This window comes from Martes martes, assembly GCF_963455335.1.
Source record: "Martes martes genome assembly, chromosome: 1".
In the NCBI taxonomy this organism is placed as follows: Eukaryota; Metazoa; Chordata; class Mammalia; order Carnivora; family Mustelidae; genus Martes; species Martes martes.
The window spans coordinates 93,017,538-93,039,067 of NC_137888.1; the positions used below are offsets into that span (position 1 = coordinate 93,017,538).

The 21,530-nt window shown below is 35.1% G+C and overlaps 1 protein-coding gene across 1 annotated transcript in view; it reads right to left on the reverse strand.

The window, feature by feature from the left end:
* PHC3 (polyhomeotic homolog 3) overlaps positions 1-21,530 on the reverse strand; it is a 74,387-nt gene that overhangs the window by 37,880 nt on the left and 14,977 nt on the right. The window contains exons 5-7 of the mRNA XM_080802075.1: positions 14,678-14,836; positions 12,535-12,633; positions 4,361-4,607 (exon numbers count right to left, since the gene is read on the reverse strand). Of these exons, the coding sequence (XP_080658201.1) occupies positions 4,361-4,607; positions 12,535-12,633; positions 14,678-14,836 (505 nt within the window). The remainder of the gene's footprint in view (positions 1-4,360; positions 4,608-12,534; positions 12,634-14,677; positions 14,837-21,530) is intronic.

Below are 21,530 nucleotides of genomic sequence, written 5' to 3' on the forward strand. Positions count from 1 at the left end.
AGAAATCAAAGTGAATCTATATATTTTATATTAGTCCCTAAGCCCAAGTGACAAGAAAATATATTAGAGAATAATTGTGAGGCTACCTGAAACAATACTTCTGTATAAGAAAAGCCCTAGTGCTCTGGAGAATGATACCATGTTTGTTAACTTCTCTGATTTTAATAAACCTTTTATTATTGTCAGGATGGCCTTTATTTGGAGAATTAATGATTGGCATCATCTCTCACATATATAGAGCTCTTTATATAATTACTTATAGTTAAATATATTATTAAATAATTACATATTATTGTAAATTATTAAACACATTATTTTACTAAGTAGTTACAACAACCTTATGAGGTAGACAGGGTGCTACATTAATCCAATATATTATTGGAGAAGGAACTGGCCAGTTAAGTGCATTGCCTGAAATCACCCAGCTACTGAGGGGCAGCCCTGGGTGTAAAAGAACCCAGAGTCCCTAGCTGAGTCTGGGTTCCTATTATGGATTGAATGTTTGAGTGCCCAAAAATGCATATGTTGAAACCCTAAACCTCCTGTGACTACATTTGGTAATGGGGCCTCTACAGAAGTAATTAAGGTTAAATGAGGTCAGAAGGGTGGGGCCCTTACAAGAAGAGCAGAAAGCTCACTATCCTCTCTCCCAGCATTCAGATGAAAGGCCATGTGAGGACACAGCAAGAAGGCAGCCATCTGCAAGCCCTGAAGAGAGCTCTCACCAAAAAATGAACACTGCCAGACCTTGATCTTGGGTTTTTCAGCCTCCAGAACTGAGATAATAATGTTCTACTGTTTAAGCCACCTAGTCTATGATATCCTTTATGGCAGCCTGAGCAGACTAGCATAGGCTCTTTACTACATATATTAAAGTTTGGTATATATTTTTTCCAACTGATGTCATAAAAGCTCTAAAAACTGCTATAAAAACTTGAACTCGAATACAGTTAGTGATAATTTCCAGTCATACGGTTAAAATTCACCTTTATTTTATATATTAAAAATAGATTAACGATCAAGTGAGAGCTACAAATTCAAGAAGAAATAAAGAAAACCAAATGGTTTTAGCATCTTAGAAATAAATATAAGGAAACAATAACCATATCCATTATAATTATTATTAGTCTATGCTACAGTAGAATACCAGTAGATTTCTTCATATTTGAAAGCGACCTATATAAATAAGCATTTTCTAACTGAGGAACAGGATAAATTACCAAGAATCTCAAAAACAAAAAAACCAAAAAACCAAAAAAAACCCTCAACTTCAGACTAACTTCTCACCAACACGAGTAGAAAAACTAAGAGTGGAAAAATTCAGCTATTGCCTAGCCAGAAGATACAAACTGCTTAGAGTAACTGCAGTGTAAGGCTTGAGTGAATTTATAAGTTTGGTAACTGCAAAGGTTTTTGTGGCTTAAGGTATTTCATTTGGTTTTACTTTGAAACAACACCACGACAGGAAACTGGAGTTTGGTTAACACACTTAAGAGATCTAAATTTGGCATTGCAATTGTCCTGAGAGTCTGATGGTTTTAGCTTACTGGTCTCCTCCAAACCTACATAAAATACTGGGCATTAGAGGAAGGCAACGATAGGGATCCTATCACACTATCAATTAAAGAAAAGCGGAAGAGTAATTGTCAACTTAGAACCAGGTACTGGGAGCTAAGGAGAACTGAAAATCTAAAAGTAATCTCCTTGCTTGAACTAACTAACCCTGCAAGAGGTCCTAGCTTTATCTGAAGGGAGCATTCTCTTTGGAAGGAAATTAACCTATCACCCATTATAATCTATCAAAACTATAATCACTAAAAATTGTCCCAAGCAGTCATGTCAAGTGCAGTGGGTCACTAATGCTCCACAATGACACCTATCAAAACTGGCCAGAGGCTGGACTGACGCTGAAAATACTCTAAACAGTAGAGTACAAAAATCCTGTTATCAAGCCATACAGAGAGCAGGACCTAGGCACACAGATGTTTATAAAAAAGAATTCACATCATACTATACTATGAATGGACTTATTAATTTATACATTACAACAATGCCTGCACTTATCTAAAGATTCAGATTTAAGAATTCCAAGCAGTGATACCCAGTTTGAATGGGAAAAAAAAAAAATTGTGCTGTAATTTCCAAAATTCAAATGGAAAAATAGACCAACTATTAATCCACCAAATAGTTACTGTCCACCTAATGTAAATAAGTACATACAAGGCACAACTTAGTGCTGTCAAGAAAAAAGGGTGAAAAGGTGAAACTAAAGAGGATTAAAGAAGTTAATTGTAAAGTACCTGACACGTAAATGTTCATTATCATCCTACTCTCAAAGAGCTTACTATACAGTAGAAAAACTAAGATCAGTAAGTATACAAATAACTATAAAAGAAAAAGGACCACAAAGAAACATAAAAACACTACACAAGTTCAAAGTGAGGAGAGATTTCTAACTAGGGGAATATCAAACAATTTCAAGACACTGAGATTGGGTACCACAGAGAATGCAAGCAATATTAGCACAAAGGAAACATGCAAAAGAAACAGATTTAGGTGGAGAAAAAGCAGACTTCAATAGTATAAAATGAATCTTTAAAAAGTAATACATAGTTATAAAAAGACAGAAAGAAGGTGCTTACTTGATGAAGTTGAATCAAGGGAGGACTTTTTTTTTTTTAATGAAACATATGTGGTGTCTAGTCCAGTGCATAACACACACACACATACTTTCAATAAACAATAGCCGGACTGGAATAAAAACATATGCAGATATATTACAGAAGAGATACAAGTATGCTTGAGAAGCAAAGGAAGGGATCCAGCAGACAAAAGATTCTATAACAACTACAAGAGAAGGTTAAGAGCTGGTAAAAAAGATATAATTGATGACACAAGCAAACAGTGTTAACTTTAAAGTAGAAAATGAGTAACTCCTTATCTTATTAGAAGTGAAGGAAGCTAACACTGAGTAATTCTGAGATGAACAGAAGAGGTGGTAAGGAAACTCACTCTGGATGGCCCCAACATTTTCAGCCTAAGAACCATGAAGGATCTCATCTTATGGATAGCAGAGAGAGCACATATGGGATTCAAAGGTGGATGAGAATGAAAACAACTTAGTTGATTGCCTGACATCTTCCTCTCAGGTATGGAAAAAAAGCAACATTGTAAGAAAAATAATTATATAAAATCCTTATTTTTGGAAAGTGGTAAACTCCACTTACTAACGATAACTTTAAAAAAAATATGTGCTTTTTTAAGAGCTTTTAGTTCTGTCTCACTAAAGCATATCAAATAAACTACAGGCAAATCTTTTTTTTTTCTTTAAACTAAAAGGTTTTTCAAGAAACAAGAGTTGACAAGGATGTGGAGAAAAAGGAACCCTATGGCACAGTTGGTGGAAGGCAAAGTGGTGCAGCCACTGTGGGAAACAGTACAGAGGTTCCTCAAAAAATTAAAAATAGAACTATCCTACAATCCAGTAATCACAGTACTGGGTATGTAAATATGAAGAATATGAAAACACTAATTTGAAAGGATATCTGCATCACTATTTACTGAAGCATTATTTACAACAGCCAAATTATGGAAGCAGCCCAAGTGTCCATCAACAGATGAATGGATAAAGAAGATGTGATACACACACACACACACACACACACACACACACACAAATTATTCAGTCATACAAAAGAATGAAATCTTGCCATTTGCAACAATATAGACAGAGCTAGAGAGTATAATGCTAAGTGAAATAAGTCAAAGAAAGATAAACACTGTATGACTTCACTCATATGTGGAATTTAACAAATGAACAAAGAAAAAAAAATAGAGACAAACCAAAAAATAGACTCTTAACTATAGAGAACAAGCAGATGGTTACCAGAGGGGAGGGAGGTGGGAACAGGTAAAATAGGTGATGGAGATTAAGAGTACACTTTTCTTCATGAGCATGGAGTAATATACAGAATTGCTGAATCACTATATTGTACACCTGGAACTAATATAACACTGTACGTTAACTCTACAGGAGTTAGAATTTTTTTTTAATTAAGTAAATAAATAAAAAATAAAAGCTATTGGTTTTACCAATACAGTGAAAGACCAGCACATAATGAAGATGTTAATCAAATGTCAATTAACCAAAAAAATTTCTTTTATTACTATTATTTGTTTAGCTATTGGGCTCTTTTGATTTCTCTTTTTTCAACTACAATACTGTTTTTTTTTAAACTCATGAAATTCACATTTAAAAATGTTTTTAAAAGTATTTTTGTTCACGTAATAGACATCTTTTGCTTTGCTCTGCCTGCTGATAAAGTGAAAAATGCAACTATTTCCAACAAGTTTATCCCACCTGGTGCTATTAACTGGTGAATACTTGATGTCCGGGTGACAGCTGTGCTTCGTGATTCCAGACTTGGACTTTCTCCCTTCTTATTACTTTCTGGAGAAGGATCTCGTTGGCTGATTTTAGAACTGGTGACTGTTGTTTTGTTATGACAAATTGTCAATGACTGAGTTTGACTAGTGCTTTTTGGCGGACCATTCTGTGAGCTAGATAATACACCCAACTTCTGGCTGCGTAATGTTAAATTCTGAACCTAAGAACCACACAACAAAAAATAAGGATGAAACGGATGGTATTAACTGAGATATGATAATCATTACCATTATAACAACAATGACAATACATTTATATTATGTTTTTTACATATCAAGTTCCAAGCATTTGAAATGACTGATTAATCCTAAAAGAAAGGGGAGTTATAATTCTAAGTAATCATACCTTAAATATTAGGTAAAAATTTTTTAAAAGACATGAAGGGAATCATTAAGAACAAAATGAAAACAGTATACATATATCTCAAATGAACTATATGTATGAGGAAATCACTCTGCAACATACTGCATTTTGAAGTTACCAGCTCAGAGACAGGCAAAGGGAAGGAGAGAGAAGGGTACTCCAGATAAAAAGGAAAACTTGATCAAAGCCTCCATGGCAGAAGAGCCCAGGTAAGAGAAGGAGCAATTCCTTCAACTTCACTCTGACTCCTCCAGGCCAAGAGTGTGAAACCTTGAAGGTTACAAGTGCTTCATACTCTTGTGAGAAGTTACTACATACAGTTAGGAGTGTGCATATACAATACTGTCATCCTCACACAGATCAGAAAGAAAAAGGAAAAAAAAAAAAAAAAACCCTTCCACAGAGGTTATAAGGGAACACTCTTCTTGTAAATTAGAAAACTCTTTCATCAAATCACCTGCCCACTGTGATAATTAAAAGCATATCTCAACTCCTTTTTAAAGTCCTGTTGTTATGGAATACTCACATGGCTTTGAGAACTAGCTCTCATGAACTGAAAAGACCTCGAATGGGGCCTTAAAATTGGTTACACCATGACTCCTGTCTACACCCAGGGCTATTCTAAACATACCACCAATCTGGATAGTAGCAAGATCATCCCCCAATGACTTTCACCTGAGGTTTATACCATTTCCAAAGGGCAAGACAGAAAATGCCTCTCCAATAGCTGCCTAACCTTTTACCGATCTGGAAATGAATGCATTAAACACATTTATGCTAGCACGGACCCTGAGAAGGAAACTGAAGCAAAAGATTCTAAAGTGACAAAGCAAATGAGATAGTGCTGCTTTATGCACATTCCTGTTTCATGTGTGTTCTGTCTCTACAACTGTATCATTTAACTGATACAGGCTAAAACTTCTCTTCCTAAGTGCCAAATGCAGTGGGCAGCCAACAGCAGGTTTTGAACAAATGTTCACTTCAGAGCAGTTGAGGCTTGAATCAGTCTATTCTAAACTACTGAAAGAATTTTCTGAGACCATATGGAGCATCTTCTCAGATTTTTGTCAAATATTTCATAGCAATGTAAGTGGACTAATAATTGTGGTATTACTGAAATTTAATACAAAAATAAAATTGCTAAAATCCAGGTTTCTCAGCTTGCCGCTCAAAGCCCTCCACAGTCTAGGCCCAAACCACTCCAAGCCCCATTCCCCACTATTTCAATCCACAATATTCACATTCTAGCCAAACCGTTCTGCTCACCCTTCTCCAAATACACATTATACTTCCTCCATTTAGAGAGAGCCCCGGCTCAAGCTTCTCTTGCCTAAAATGCCATTCTCCTGAAGCCCAATCCTTTCTTCAAGGCCCAGTAAAATCCCACTCTCTCCCAAAGAAGCCTTTCCAAAGTTCCTGGTTAGAAATAATTTCTCCTCTCCTCTACAATGCCTTTCCCACAGAATCTGGACATACTGGCCTACAGCACTGACATATGTCTAGCTTATTTTAGAATTACTAATGTGTCTGTGAAATGCTGAGACACTTGCTGGCAGGCTCTCATCTCTGACATTCATTTTTGTACTCCCCACAGTTCAGTGCTACAGACATAACAGAAACTCCGCAAGTCTGAGATATTCTCCTACATCTGATTTTAAAATATATATTAACTGCCTTTTTTTTTTTTTTGCTAAGTGTTTAGTTCTATTTACAGTTTTTTTAGGCAAGCAGTAAAATCTGTTCACATTTAACCAAAAAAAATCTCAACCAGTATCTAGTGGAGGCACATTAAAGTCTTTCAAGAAGCAAGGGAAAAAACAGCATAAAACTGAACGTCAGCCATAAATGATCTAAAAGTGAACCAAATCATAATGATATTCAAAGGCTAAATTATAATCTGAAAAACGAGAAAACTTTCTTTCAAATAAAAGACACATTCACAGTATATGAGGATTTCACACAATGAACCCTAAACCTGCAGCAATACATTTCTATAGAATAATTTTGTTCTTTGGAATTCTGGAAGAAAATGTATATATGTGCTTATTATGTGTATCATATACATTATCTATATGAATAAATTTTGGAGTATGGCCATAATAACTATGGTCATCTTGGCTTAAATATTTATAATAAATTTAAAACATGTCAATCATACTCCCAGAGTACAGTAGAGTTAATTTAGCTGTTAATAGAAAGATCACATAATCAAATGTCTTTGACAGACATTCCCTTTTGAGAAGAATCCACCCTTTCTAGATACAAAATAGTTCTCTAATGTCCAACTTTCATTTCATCTGAACTTTTCCTATGATCAAATTATAGAAACATTCTAAGTTTTAAAAAATCTAGGTTGCAGCACATGATTTATTTCTGCTAATTTCACACATTACATTTTTATAGTGGGTTACTCAAATACTCATATCTATTACTTAATTTGGCTCTAACAAATACTGTGTGAATTACTGTGTAACATCCCTTCTTTGCAGATGAGGAAACTAAGATTTAATGTCACACTGCCAACAGCAGAGCTGAGTTTCTAGCTTTTAAATCCAAAGGACTATTTTCTCCTCAATTCTAAAAGCCTTGGTAAGTAAGATTTGCTACTTTTAGTCCTGTATCTTTCTGAAAGTCAGACTTTTTACTTATTTTCTTGGTCATGGTAGGGAGAAGGGATGGTGCACTTAAAATAGTAAATAAGGGTAAGATATTCCAAATTTCTTATTTTTGGACAGTATGCTACAAATGAATTTTAATACTAAGAAAAAATTAACTGTTATACTGACTTCTGTAAAAGAGCATTAAAATAAAATGTCAACTCTGGTATCTCTCAATTACAAATTCATTGTTTTAAAAATTTCATATTAAGTTTAAAAATTAACAAAGTAGAACACAAATTTTTTCAAAACTAACAGCCCCAAACTTGAGGAGAGTTATCACTAGAATATGCAAAGTATTAGCATCCCCTACCACTGTCATCTTCATTTACTGCCATTTCAAAAGCACCGCAAAGAAAAAACATTTGTAGACAAATTCTTAAAGGTCAATCCATCCCTTTAGCTTCTCAAAGTCTATCCTTGAATTAAGTCAAATTATCACAGAGCTGCATACCTGTATCACATCAAGCTGGACCCCAAAGAGCCAGTTTTATAAAATTACTTTGACTATGCTCACATTAAAGGCACTACTAAAGACACTCTAAGAGGTTTTCTCCATGAGAACACACAAGACACACTCTAGAGCACTCTCTAGAGAGCATGTTAATTGTTTTTCTAACAACTGGTTTATTTTACCTTGGAAACTGTGAATCATTTAAATGGCTACCTTTCTCTCTTCACTATTAGCTACTTGAAAGCTGAGAAGAGAAGTCATGACTTATCTTTAGATAATATATAACAAAAATAGGGATTAGTGGCTTGTGATGTGCCAGGCACTATGCTAAATACTTTTGAGTATCGTCTCATTTATTTCTTTTCACAAGTCTGAGCTATTCTAGCTCACAGTGAAGAAACTGAGGCTTAAATTATACCCAACATAATTTCATTTAAATGTAGCTTAAAAACAGGCAAAACTAACATAGGTCAAGATAGTGTGACCCTTGAGGGGCAGCAATGACAGGACCAAAACAGGCCATCAGTAAGGCTTCTCTGGATCCTGGTAAGTTTCTCCCTCTTGGTCTGGGTGCTTGGGATTTAAGCATATTCTTTTGGTACAGATTGTTGAACACTTAATATATGTTCTGGATGCATATTATACTTTAATGAAAGCTTTAAAATGTCCAAAAAAAGAAAAAAGAAAAGAAAAAAGAAACTGACGCTCAGGGCACCTGGCTGGCTCAGCCACTAGAGCATACAGACTCCTGATGTCAAGGGTCATGCATTCAAGCCCCACACTGGGTGTAGAGCTTACTTTAGAAGAAGAAAACCTGAGGCTCAGCATAGGTAATAATAACTAACACCTAGTGAGTGCTAAGTATCAGATACTGTTCTATTTTTCAATTATTTTTTAAGGATGTATTCATTTATTTGTGAGAGAGAACGTACATGCAAGAGCGTGGTGGGAGAAGAGGGAGAGAGAATCTCAAGCAGACTCCCTGCTGAGCGTGGAGTCTAACACAGGGCTCCATCTCAGGAACCCTGAGATCAATCATCACCTGTGCTGAAACCAACAGTCAGATGCTTAACTGACTGCCCCCCAAGCGCCCCTTATTTTTCAATTATTAACATATTTAATCCTCACTACAACCCTGTGAATCATTTTATAAATATTTATATTGTTGAAACTGAGGGAGAGGTCAATGATATATAATGAAAAAGTGGCAGAGAATGTACTTGAACCAGGAGAGACTAGTTCTAGAGTCCAAACTTGTAACAGTATGCTACACTAGGACCTTGTTCAAAATCAATCAACTGATGAGTGACAAAGCTGGCAGTTGGAAGTCAGAATTTTAACCCAAGTCTTTCAATTCCTCCCTTTGCAAAAAAAAGTACTGAGTACCTATAATGTTCTAGACACTAAACACATCTATTATTCATTCTTCAAATTACCCTACAAGTATATATGACTGTATAGATATATATACACACACAAATATATATGATAAAAATGTTTGATAACTTGGCTAAAACAACTAATAAATAATTGAAGTGGGAGCTGAAATTAAACCCATGGAGGATTTCATGTGTGTAACTTGAAGAGGACCCTCACTCCTAACTCTATGCCACTTTTCTATTTTGATTTCTGCTTTTTTCATGCATGTTTTCAATTTATTTTATCTTGTTTTATTGTATGCATTTTGTAAATCAATTAAATAAAATCTTAGTTGGAACAAAGTCAAGAATAAACAAAAAATAAAATTTAACATGTTCTGAAAGTTGATTACAGTCTATCTTTATTGGGTTTTATAAAACCAAAAGAAAACAGGAAGATCATTACTTCAACAAATCACTCCACAAAGAGATATCATAAAGGTTTAGAGATCAAAGAACCTTCAAGGTAATAAAGGTCTCATTTTTTAAATATGGAAACTAAAGTACAAAAACATTAAGGAATTGTAGATGGACACAAAGCACATTAGGAGAAACCTGAGTTTAACTGATCACCATCTTTATATACTGATATTGAAAACTGGCCTTTATTATTCAATAAAATAATAAAGAGGTTCTATGAAAAGTACCAAAGAATATTACTACTAATTTTTTTAACTACCAAAAAAATTGAGATTAAATTAAAAATAAAAAGCCAACGATGACTATAAGTTATACCTATTTCTGCCATATGTAGTCTAAAACATTAGCTATGGAAAAAAAAAAACCCAAAATAGTATCATAGAAAGTAATATCCTACTCAACTGGGTTTTTTTTTTTTAGGATTTATTTGAGAGAGTGTGTGTGGGGGATAGTAGCAATGGGACAAGAAGAGAGAATCTCAAGCAGACTCCCTGCTAAGCACAGAGCCTGAAGAGGGGCTCAATTCCATGACACCGAGATCATGACCCGAGCCAAAACCAAGAGTCAGACACTCAACTAACCACACCACCCAGGCACCTCTTCTACTCAAATGTTCGGGGTTTTTTTTTTTAAGATTTTTTATTTATTTATTTGACAGAGAGAGAGAGAGAGAGAGAGAGATCCCAAGTAGGTCGAGAGGCAGACAGAGAGGGGCAGTAAGCAGGCTCCCTGTTGAGCAGGGAGCCCAATGCGGGGCTCGATCCCAGGACCCTGAGATCATGACCTGAGCTGAAGGCAGAGGCTTAACCCACTGAGCCACCCAGACACCCCTACTCAATTGTTTTAATTAAAATTTATTCAGGGTGCCTGGCTGGCTCAGTCCGTAAAGCATGCAACTCTTGATCTCAGGGTTGTGAGTCTGAGCCCCACACTGGGTATAGAGATTACTTGAAAAAAATAAAATTAATTTTAAGAAATAAAATTTATTTAATTTAATTCATTTTAGTCAACTTTACTGAGATGTAACTTACAATAAAATGAACAAACAGTTCAAAGAGTTATACAAACGCCTTAATGAAAATATGGAACATTTCCATCACATAAAAGTTCACCCATGCCTGTCCCCAATCTCTCCCACCTCCTGAACCAGGTACCACCAATTTTTTTCACTATAAATTAGCTGTGCCTGTTCCAGAATTTCAATGAAAAGAATCACAGGGGGGGCAGTTAGTTGAGTGCCCGACTGTTGGTTTCCGGGCAGGTCATAACCTCATGGTTGTGAGATCCAGCCCTGCTCAGGCTCCATATTCAATGTGGAGAATATGCTTGGGATTCTTTCTCACTCTCCCTCTGCCCCTCCTGCTTATGCACTCTCTCAAGTAAATAAATAAATCTTTAAAAAAAAAAAAAAATCACATGGTAGATATTCTCTGGTGTCTGCCTTCTTTTGCTATTATGTTTCTGACATGCATCAGGAGTGTGTCCTTTTTTTATTTCTGAGTAATATTCCAGTTTGTTTATCCATTTACCAGTTAAAAGACAATGGTTGTTTCTAGTTTGGGGCTATTCTGAATACAGCTGCTACAAATATTCGTTTACATGTCTTTGTATGTATATACATTTCCAAACCTCTGAGAATAAAAAACTATAAGCAGATTTGCTAGGTCACATGTTAAGCATATATTTAACTTTATCAGGAACTGACAAACTGTTTTCCAAAGTTGTGACACCATTTTACACTCTCACCAGGAATATTATGAAATTACAGCTGCTCCAATTCTCACCAACGTGTGGTATTATGAAGTCTCCTTCACTTCCGCCGTTTTAGTGCGCAATGATATTCATTGTGGTTTTAATTTCTGTAAGGATTATTAATGTTGAACATGTTTTCATGCGCTTATTGGCCTTTTGTATATCTTCCTTTGTGAAATGTTAAATCTTTGGCCCATTTTTTACTGATCTTACTGAGCTATACGCATTACTTTGTATATTCTGGATACAACTCTTTTGTCAGAGGTATGTATTACGAATTTTTTCCCTCAGTCTGTGGCTTGCCTCTTCACTTTTGTAACAATGTATTTTGAAAATTTTAATTTTGATAAATTCAGATTTGTTATTATTTTTTTTTATGGTTAGTGCTTTTTGTGTCCTAAGAAAGCTTTGCCTAGTCTATGGCCATACCATCCTGAATGCACCCGATCTTGTCAGAAAGCTTTGTGTACCCTACAGCTGTAAAAATAATCCTTATGTTTTCTTCTAGAGGATTTATAGTGTAGGCTTTACCTTTAAGTCTGTATTCTACTTCTAGCTCAATTTTGTGAATGGTGTGAGGAGAAAATTAAGGGTTTTTTCATAATACCAAACAAAATAATGTTCTATTCCATTTTTTAAGTTAAGAATTTCCCCAATTCATTTTTAAACTTAAAATCTATCTTCACTTAGTTATTACACAACTGCTTGCAAAGGAATCTACACAAAAGAATACAACTCACATAGTAAGAACAATAAGCCTGCTTTATAATAAAACTAAACATACTATGTTATAGCAAAAACTCATTAACTTTCACTAATGTCAAATAACCTAAATATCTGTGCTTAATGGTAATTTCTATGTAACCAAAACTTCTTGAAGTTCTCACAGTATTTCATTAAATTCCAATCCAAAATGTAGGACAAAGAGCACTGAAATCATCAGCAACTTAAACACAATGTGTGTTTATCTTTATCCTAAAGATCCAGACCTCAAGTACCACATTATGAAGCAGACAAGCTCACCTGAGTAGCTGCAGACTGACAGGAAGATGACGATGACGACGAGACAACAGGAATGTCAGACTGTACAGCAGCCACAGTGGTAGCGGGTGTGAAAATCAGCTGTACAGACAGAAAAACCAAAAAAATACCCTAAGACAAAAGAACGTGTCCCACACACAATGTATAGCAGGCAAGAGAGACTGAAATTTGTGACAGAAAGACAATGCAGTTTAGGACTGTCCTCTAAGCAAAAGGTTTTACGTGACAAAGAAAAGTTTCTAATACAGAACTCAAAAAGAAAAAAAAAAAGCATAAACATTTTGAAACAGCTCATGATTCTGATGAGTAGAAAAATAAATCAGTGCTCCAAAAAGAAAATGTATTTTGGTAATATAAAATCCTCATACCAAATTTTACCCCAAATAAGCTATTATTTACTCAAACTTTTCCCAGCTCAGAAACTACTGTGGCAGGATTTATAAAATGAAGTTATTTTTAATAGACAACCACTCTTGAATACAAATTTCAGTGAGAAACCTGAAAAGAAACACAAGAGTCTTTTCAGTCTTCTTTATCACAAAAGATAACTATGCCCCATACTATAGTATTTCACTCAGCTACATGGGATCTACAATACAAACCAAATTGCTCTTGATTTTAAAACTAGTCATAAAGAAATATTCATTCCAAATGTAAATGCCACATGTCAAAATACAACAACAAAACGGCCTGCAAAAAAGCTTCACATCAAATAAATAAGGAAGGAAGACATAGTCGATTTATTTACTTATCACTGTCTCTTCAAATGTTATTTTTCAATATTAAAACAGAATGCCGTTAGTTTAAAAAGGCACTATCAATCCACACAGAGATTATCCAATCCAATTTAGTATATTATGATAGTCGTTTCACACAGTGTGTACTCTATTTTTAAAAAATTGCATTAGGAGTTATTCAGGTCCTCAAACCGTTCCTGTTTAAATTAAAATTACTGATTATAGGATCTTTTAAATTTCAGTTCTTTATAATACTAAATTTAAGTGAATTAAACAACAAAGTATAACTTTCACAAGAAGGTAACTGCCAGAACAAACAATTAAAAGCAACTAAAAATAAAGAGAAGATGTTTGTTCTATTTAGCTTGAACCATAAGAAACTGTTAAGTTTTATAAAGAGGTCTAAAGTAGTCACTTCAAACGATTCAGCCTAATTTTAAAGCACATCATTAATTAAATAAGATCTCTTAGGGGAGAAAACCCAGAAGTATGGTAATGTCCACTGAATAATCTATAAATAAAAGGTGGGTCATGTCATTGTTTCCTATCAGAAATATGATGGAAAACTTTCTTTGTAATTTTAGTGGAGAACTGGGGATCCAGATATATATTTAGTTCATTGGACAAAAAAGAATATAAGTAAATACATACTAGACCAAAGCTCTTGTCTAGCTACCTGCAGACATCAAATAAAGTAAATGCTAACCAACGCCTTAAAGAAGCTCAACAGGTAAACTAGGAAATCAGTAGGTACTCAAATACAGAAGAGCCAAATTAACATTCCTGTATTAACAAAAGATCAAAGTGAACATAAGAACACAAATATTTTGTTAAGTTTAAGATGGGAATAACCAAAGCTAAAAGTTATCTGGTAAATTACCAGGAACTCCAATCCAGATTTAAGAAGATCCCACGGTATAAATTCTAACTTACAGTTAACCACAACTTTTTAACATTGCTAACTATTTCATCAAATTTAAGTTGTCAAAGATATACAATGACTTTTCATATGTATATACCTACGTATCACTGCAAACATTAATTTTAACTGTAAGATGCCATCAATTATAAATGCACCTCAATTTCAGAGATGTTAAGATGTGAAAAAAGTTTGAAATCCATAAAATTTGCTATTAAAAAAACAGTCACTCCATGTTACAGAATCTGTTAGCTTCCCAATGTTGCTATCTGATACACCAAGAAGCCCTACCAATTAAAAGTAGAATTTTTCATGACGTAAATGTATAAGAGCTAAGCACACACATATAAAAAAATTTGTTAAACATTTCTTAAGTATTAAAAATGCCTCTTATTGCATCAAATCAAGAAACATTTCGATCTCTCTCAAGTCCTTAAACACTGAAAAAATTTGGTAGCTCATATCTTACCATTTGAGCTCGGAGATACATTTGAGCTTGGCTTGCCGTTAGGGTAGGGGAGGTACTCCCTAGTAACATAGTCTGTTGGGTAATACTGCCGCTGGTAGAACTGGAAGCCTGGGAACGGCTTATTAACTGTGCAGGTGTAGGAGAAGTGGAGAGGTTGATCTAAGGAAGAAAACATATTAGGTCATAGGCTTCCATTTCTTGCTTCCATGCCAGTGAATTTCACCAAGCTGCAGTTAGGCAATCAATGGTATAAACTATGGCTAAGGAACCTAAAAGAGAGGGCTTCATCTATGACAGAGCCTCCCTCACTTCTTTGGGCAATTATTTGCACATATGCAAACAACAGTATGTACTGAGTAGTAATTAGGATAATTTTTAAGGATATCCTCAAGGTGTTTCATTCACTAAGATTTCACTATCTTAAAATTTCATTTCCACTACCTCTCAAAAATTAGGGTTAATATTCCACTATTTTAATATTCCACATACTAACTTAAAACATCTGAATCAACAGTTTATACTATTTTGTCAGATTCTGTCACATTTTTGATTTCTCAGGCAAACAAAAATTAAAACACAGATAATCCATTCACATATATATAAACATACATATAACATATAATTAGTATAATGTTCTCTCTCAAAAGCTCTCAAAAAAGAAAATACAATTGCTACTGTCAAACAGATGGAAAAATCCTGAATTCTGGTTACAAAATTAAATTATAAGCACTACTGTAAAGTTATAACTGCTGTTAGAAAAAAGAAAACCAGTTCAGAGTCTACCTCTAGCATACATGAGAATCTTATAAATGGGTCTTATCTCTGAAGGCAAACTTCCCAAGAAAGTAAAGGGCAAAGGGAGACATGTATACCCTTTTTTATTTTTCCAATTTCATACCACATGCATATATTACCCTTTTTTTCTTCTTTTTTTGTGTTTCATTTTTCTATTTGGGTCTTTTTTAATTTTTATGCATTATCCATTTTAAAAATAAATATTTTAATAAGTAATACAACCTGATGTCAAGTACTTTTTGTTAACAAAGAATAAATTTAAGAAATAAGAAGTTATAAAATAGTTTTTTAGGCTTTTGATTCAAGCAACAAGGTAGACTAGCCTAATATAGCCATGTGCCCAAATATACTCACTGAAATGCCAAAGCAACATGAAATACCAGAACACAACTGAACTCCTAAAAGGGGAGGGGGAGGGAAATTCCCAGGTTCCAGAAGGGAAGAAACTCTAGCTGACACCCAGCACCAAGGCAATCTCAGGGGACACTGGTCTAAAGATAGAAAGCCTAATTTTGAGCCTATTTCAGGAAAGAGCTAGAGGTAAAACCCCTATTTTGAGCCAAGATGTTCAAAAGGGGTGCTCAGTATGTGAGAAGAGAACAGGAAAAGCTCCACTCATACGCTCTAAGAACCAGCAAGGAAGCCTGCCATCTGCCTTGCCCCCAATGGAAGGAGAAAGGCTCCTATGAGAATCAAAACCCCAGGCTTGCACCATGTGGGGGGTACACAATCCAAATCTACACTACCTGCAATTTCATAACCCATCTCAAAACATTAGCATTTAAACCAGTCCAGGACATTTGGTAAACTGAACAAGAAAGATATCTGGTAAATTGAACAAGTGCCTGGAGGAGGCTAAGTGAAGGCCATACTGGAGGACCTCTCTGTGGTGGTTTTACATAACTTCCTATGAGTCTATAATTATTCAAAAATTTAAAAGTTTTTTAAAAACTGAAAAAACTGTATAGGGGGTACACAAGAGTTGGTTAACTAATTCTCTAAACTTATCTGTATCTTTAAAGTATTATTAATTTTAATAAAATACATCATACTTACATCTATAATTCAGTGCATAAAGGCAACAAATACAATACATAGAATTATTCTGCAATATGCTTTTTGCTCCTAGCACACCACTAACATCACATTAGCAATAATCACCAACACCGCCCATCTGACAAATTCAATGGATCTTTTCAGGCCATTCCCTCTCAATCTTCCTACCAGCTCTTCTTTCAGGCCCAACTTCAAAATGTTTACCCCCACCATTTTTCTTCTTGAACTCCTAGATTACCACACCCACGCTCCCACAGTTGCAAAAAACTCAAACCTGATGACTCTGAATCCTTAATTATAAACTCATTCTGAGCTACAGATCCACATACGTACAGTACACATCTTTCTGCGTATCTCTTATCAACTCATATTCAACATGTTCAAATACCAAACTCATTATTATTCCTTCTTAAGCCAGCTTCTCCTCGAATAGTCACTGGCATCTACTAAAATCCTACAAAACGGATGATCTGGAAGTCATCCTGATTCTTCCTTCTCCTTTACCACACATACAAAACCAGTCACATCTTACTGTTTATACACCTTTATTTTCTTTGTTTTCATTTTAATCACTTAGTTTGAGAGTCTGGGCCTATGGCACTTCCAGCTAGATTACTTCAACAGCCGCAAACTGACCTCCCTGCCTGTAATCTTGTTTCCTTCTACTTGCCAATCTTCCCTTATTTAATTAATTAACCATTTAAAAATGTGGGTAACATTCTAGCATCACTCCTCCCACTCCTCCATACACACCTTTCACATTAGCTATATGAAGCTATTTGCAATATCACAATGTCCCACACCTCTGTGGTCCTAGTAACAATGCTCTGGACTGGTCTGGGCATCCCCCTACTCACAGGTTCCACCCCATCTGTACCTACGTAGTGAACAACCCTCTCTCAAAAAGCATCTGCTCTAATAAGCTTTTTCAGGCATCTCTACATCCCACAGAACTATTTCCCTTCCTTTTTGCTTGTTATCATTCATATACTTCTATCTCATCCTTCTAAACAATAATTTCTATAAGGGTAGGGATTATGAACTATTCATCTTCATATACCCAATATCTACAAAAGTACTTTCATTCAATACATTTATTAAGTTAATGAACACCATGTTATTTTAAGACATACCTCATAGTTTCAATGTATTATATAAGCTCATCATAAAGAGTATCAGTGTGAATAAGGAAAAAAAAAAACAATTTTAGTAGCATCCCTAACAAAGCAGAGTAAAAATGCAGAGACAGTGTGGTAATATTAGTTCAACTCTATTTTTGATATGCTACATAATAAGTTATTAGTAAGCCCCCCCCCAAAACGTACTATTTTCCTACAGGTCTATGAATGGACATTTTGGATAAACTCTTACTAAAAAGGTTAAATCACTTAGCAGGATAAAACTGGACCCAGGTTTTCTGACTCAAGTATTTTGGCATTCAGAGTGGTTTCCTACACCCTGATGGCTTGTAAATTTGGGTCACTGAAATAATAGTGCCATGACACTTTTTTTCAGACAGTGGAAGGAAAAGAGAAGGGAGGGAGAGAAAGAAGGAATGAACTGTAGTCAGGACAGACCACACAATCTTTAAACAGAAACACAACAAAAGTCTTTCTAAAAAATGACTGGCTGGTAGCTAAAATGCCTGAGAGTGCTCTTTAAGGAAGCAGAACACACAGTATAAACAGAATGCTTTTCTTTTTCTTAAAAAAGAAAAAAGGAAGTAAGAAAACAAAATAGTAACTTCCTAACCACCTGCATTTCCATTTTGTCTAAGTTGTGAGATCAAAAAACCAGTATCATGTTTATTTTTAAGTTCCACATAACAGGTAACATTTCAGGCAGTATCTAACTCACAAATGCCCAACCCATGAATGAGGGCAATTATATCTCTGCAAGAAGTCCACCTCCACAACTGGCCTAACTTTAAAACAAAAACAAAAACAAAAAAAACCTTCCCAAAACCTTCCCTTCCATTCCACAACTAATAAAGCTCTCCTCTACTTTCTGCTTTGCTCTGCTGACCTGAGCAAAAGGCCTCAAATCCTTAGCATTATACTCTCTGTCAATTCCATCCCAACATTCCTAACTTCTTTTCCCTTTAAAGCCTTGGCCAATCCTGTCACTTCATACCTGAAACCCCACACTCCCTGAAGGAACTCACTCTTTGAGCCCTTATTACTGGAAGCTTCTCTTCCCAGTTGGAAGCACTGATTCCAAGGGTCACCAGAGAAAACCATGTCTACAAAAAAAAGCTGTTTAACTCACAGTCACATCTTGGTGTCCCTCCAACACAAGTTATGTAGGCTTTTTGGCTCAGAGTACTCCCTAGAACCAAAGCCCATTTGAAAACCATTGCTGCCATTTGACTGATCAAAATCAATCAGGTCTATCTACAGAAACATAGTGCACAGACATTAAAAGGATAATGTATACCTGTATTATTTAATGATGTGAAAATATCTTTATAACCCACTGCTGAATGAAAAAAACTATGGAATAACATATCCTGTACAATCCCATTTACGTAATTATATAAATATGTGTTCATGAATACACACATCACATATGAAAAATATGTTGAGAGAAAAGCAAATGTATATACACACAATAATGCATACTCATAAAACAGTATATTATTAAATCTCATATAGGTATATAGGCATACACACACCACTCTGGAAGAATAAGCACCAAATTGTAAAGGTGAATAATGCCTACTAGGGGTAAAATTTAGGATAATGTGTATTTTTTTAATCTTTTTTTCTTTTCTGTGTAGGTATTAACTTTAGAATCAGAGAAGAAATGCTATTTTCCTTTTCTTTAATGTTTACTTTGGTACATTGTTTTTACCACTTTATTTTTTTTATTTTTTTTTAAGATTTTATTTATTTATTTGACAGACAGAGATCACAAGTAGGCAGAGAGGCAGGCAGAGAGAGAGGAGGAAACAGGCTCTCCGCGGAGCAGGGAGCCCGATGTGGGGCTCGACCCCAGGACCCTGGGATCATGACCTGAGCCGAATTCAGAGGCTTTAACCCACTGAGCCACACAGGCGCCCCCTGTTTTTACCACTTTAAAACAGTGTATACATTTTCTTGCCTCATTATTCAGTGGGGATTTGTATATGAGTAATTTAAGTATCTAGAAATATAAAACGCTATATTAAAATTTCAAATAATAATATCTACCCATGAAGGATTTCCTTTAAGAGACTGTACTTTCTCACTAATAATATAAAATAAAATGTGAATCCTACTTATTATAGAAAACCATTATTTCTACCACTTGTAATACACGCTATAAACACAACAGCAGGGATGCCTGGGTGGCTCAGTCAGTTAGGCATCTGCCCTGGGCTCAGGTCATGATCCCAGGGTCCTGGGATCAAGTCCCACATCAGACTCCTTGCATCAGACTCCCTGCATCAGACTCCCACATCAGACTTCTCCCTCTGCCTGCTGTTCCCTCTGCTGTGCTTTCCCTTTCTCTCTCCCTCTCTCTGACAAATAAATAAATAAAATCTTAAAAAAAAAAAAAACACACAACAGCAAAACAAGAAACCTCGTAACTTCCCATTTGCTTTCAGATTTTGACATCTCAAAAAAGTTGCAATGCTGAAACAATTAAAATACTGGAAATACAGTATTCAGCAACGGGGATGGTTACATAAAGTAAAGTGCATCCATACTGTGCAACACTATGCAACAGCTTGAGTGAGTGAGATTGACCTTTGTGTGCTAATACAGAAAGAGCTGAAGACTGTTGGGTATAAAAAACAAAATGCAGAATATTGTGTTTCCAGTGTATAAAAAAAAAAGCATGTTAACACATACACACACATTTCTTTATGCTATATATGTCCATAACACATAGGTAAAGATATGGAGGGATAACCAGCAAACTGAGAAGTCAGAAGGACTGAAGAGAACTTCAAGAAGGGACTTAACACTTTTTCACTTTTTCTGTACTATTGAATATTTCACAAGAATGCACTAAAGCTGCTCATGACCATACAAATATTCAGGCTACAGTTTTACTTTAAGGTAGTATTAAGTTTTGGAATAGACTTCTAAACTCAATCATTTGAAATTACATTTTTAAAAATCCTTGATTAAAGTGCCTCCTAAAATAGGTAATAGGATGAGAACATTAGCAATAGACCATTGGGAATGACTGGTTATAACCAAGTATTCTTCTCTCAGAAATAAACCTGTAACGGGTTCATTTGATGTGTGATTGATCTGACTTAGACATTTTTAGAGAAAAGTAAACATTTTTAAGGTTCTTGATCTAGAAAACCATCTCACTGACTCAATAAGTGTACTCTTTAGAAATTTCTTAAAAACAAATAACTAGATATGTATACAAAAATATGTATACAAAAATATATAACAGAACTCCAATGTTTTGTTTACTCATAACAGCAAAATTTCTAATATAGTCACATGAGGGCTTCAATACATGAACTTTGGGGAGATGCAATTCAGTGTATACCTTGATCTAGACCCAGAGTTATCTAGATGAAAAGAGTAATAAAAACCATTTAATTAGACAACTGAATTTTACACAGAAGAAAAATGGGGTATAAATGACTAAGGAGGCTAAACGACTTGCTCTAAGCACACCACCAGTCAGTCAGTCACAGAATGAGGACTAGAATCCATGTCCTTCACCTCCTCCATTCTACCCATTTTTCATGATAACCCAGAATTGGTAGTGAAATCATCATGTACTCTTTCTTGAGACTTGAATTTTCATTGAGATGCACAAGACATCACTAATCACCAGACTTCCACATGAACTCCAAACTCATATATCCAATGTTTACTCAACATCCACCATAAAGTCAGAATGTCCAAAACTGAACTCTTGATTTTCTTCTCAACACCTGCTTTGTCAGATCCTTCTAAATGTTCAGGCCAAAATACTACAGTTATCCTTGACTCTTCACCTTTCTTCACATCTTTGATTCAATCCATCAGCACACCCTATTAGCTCT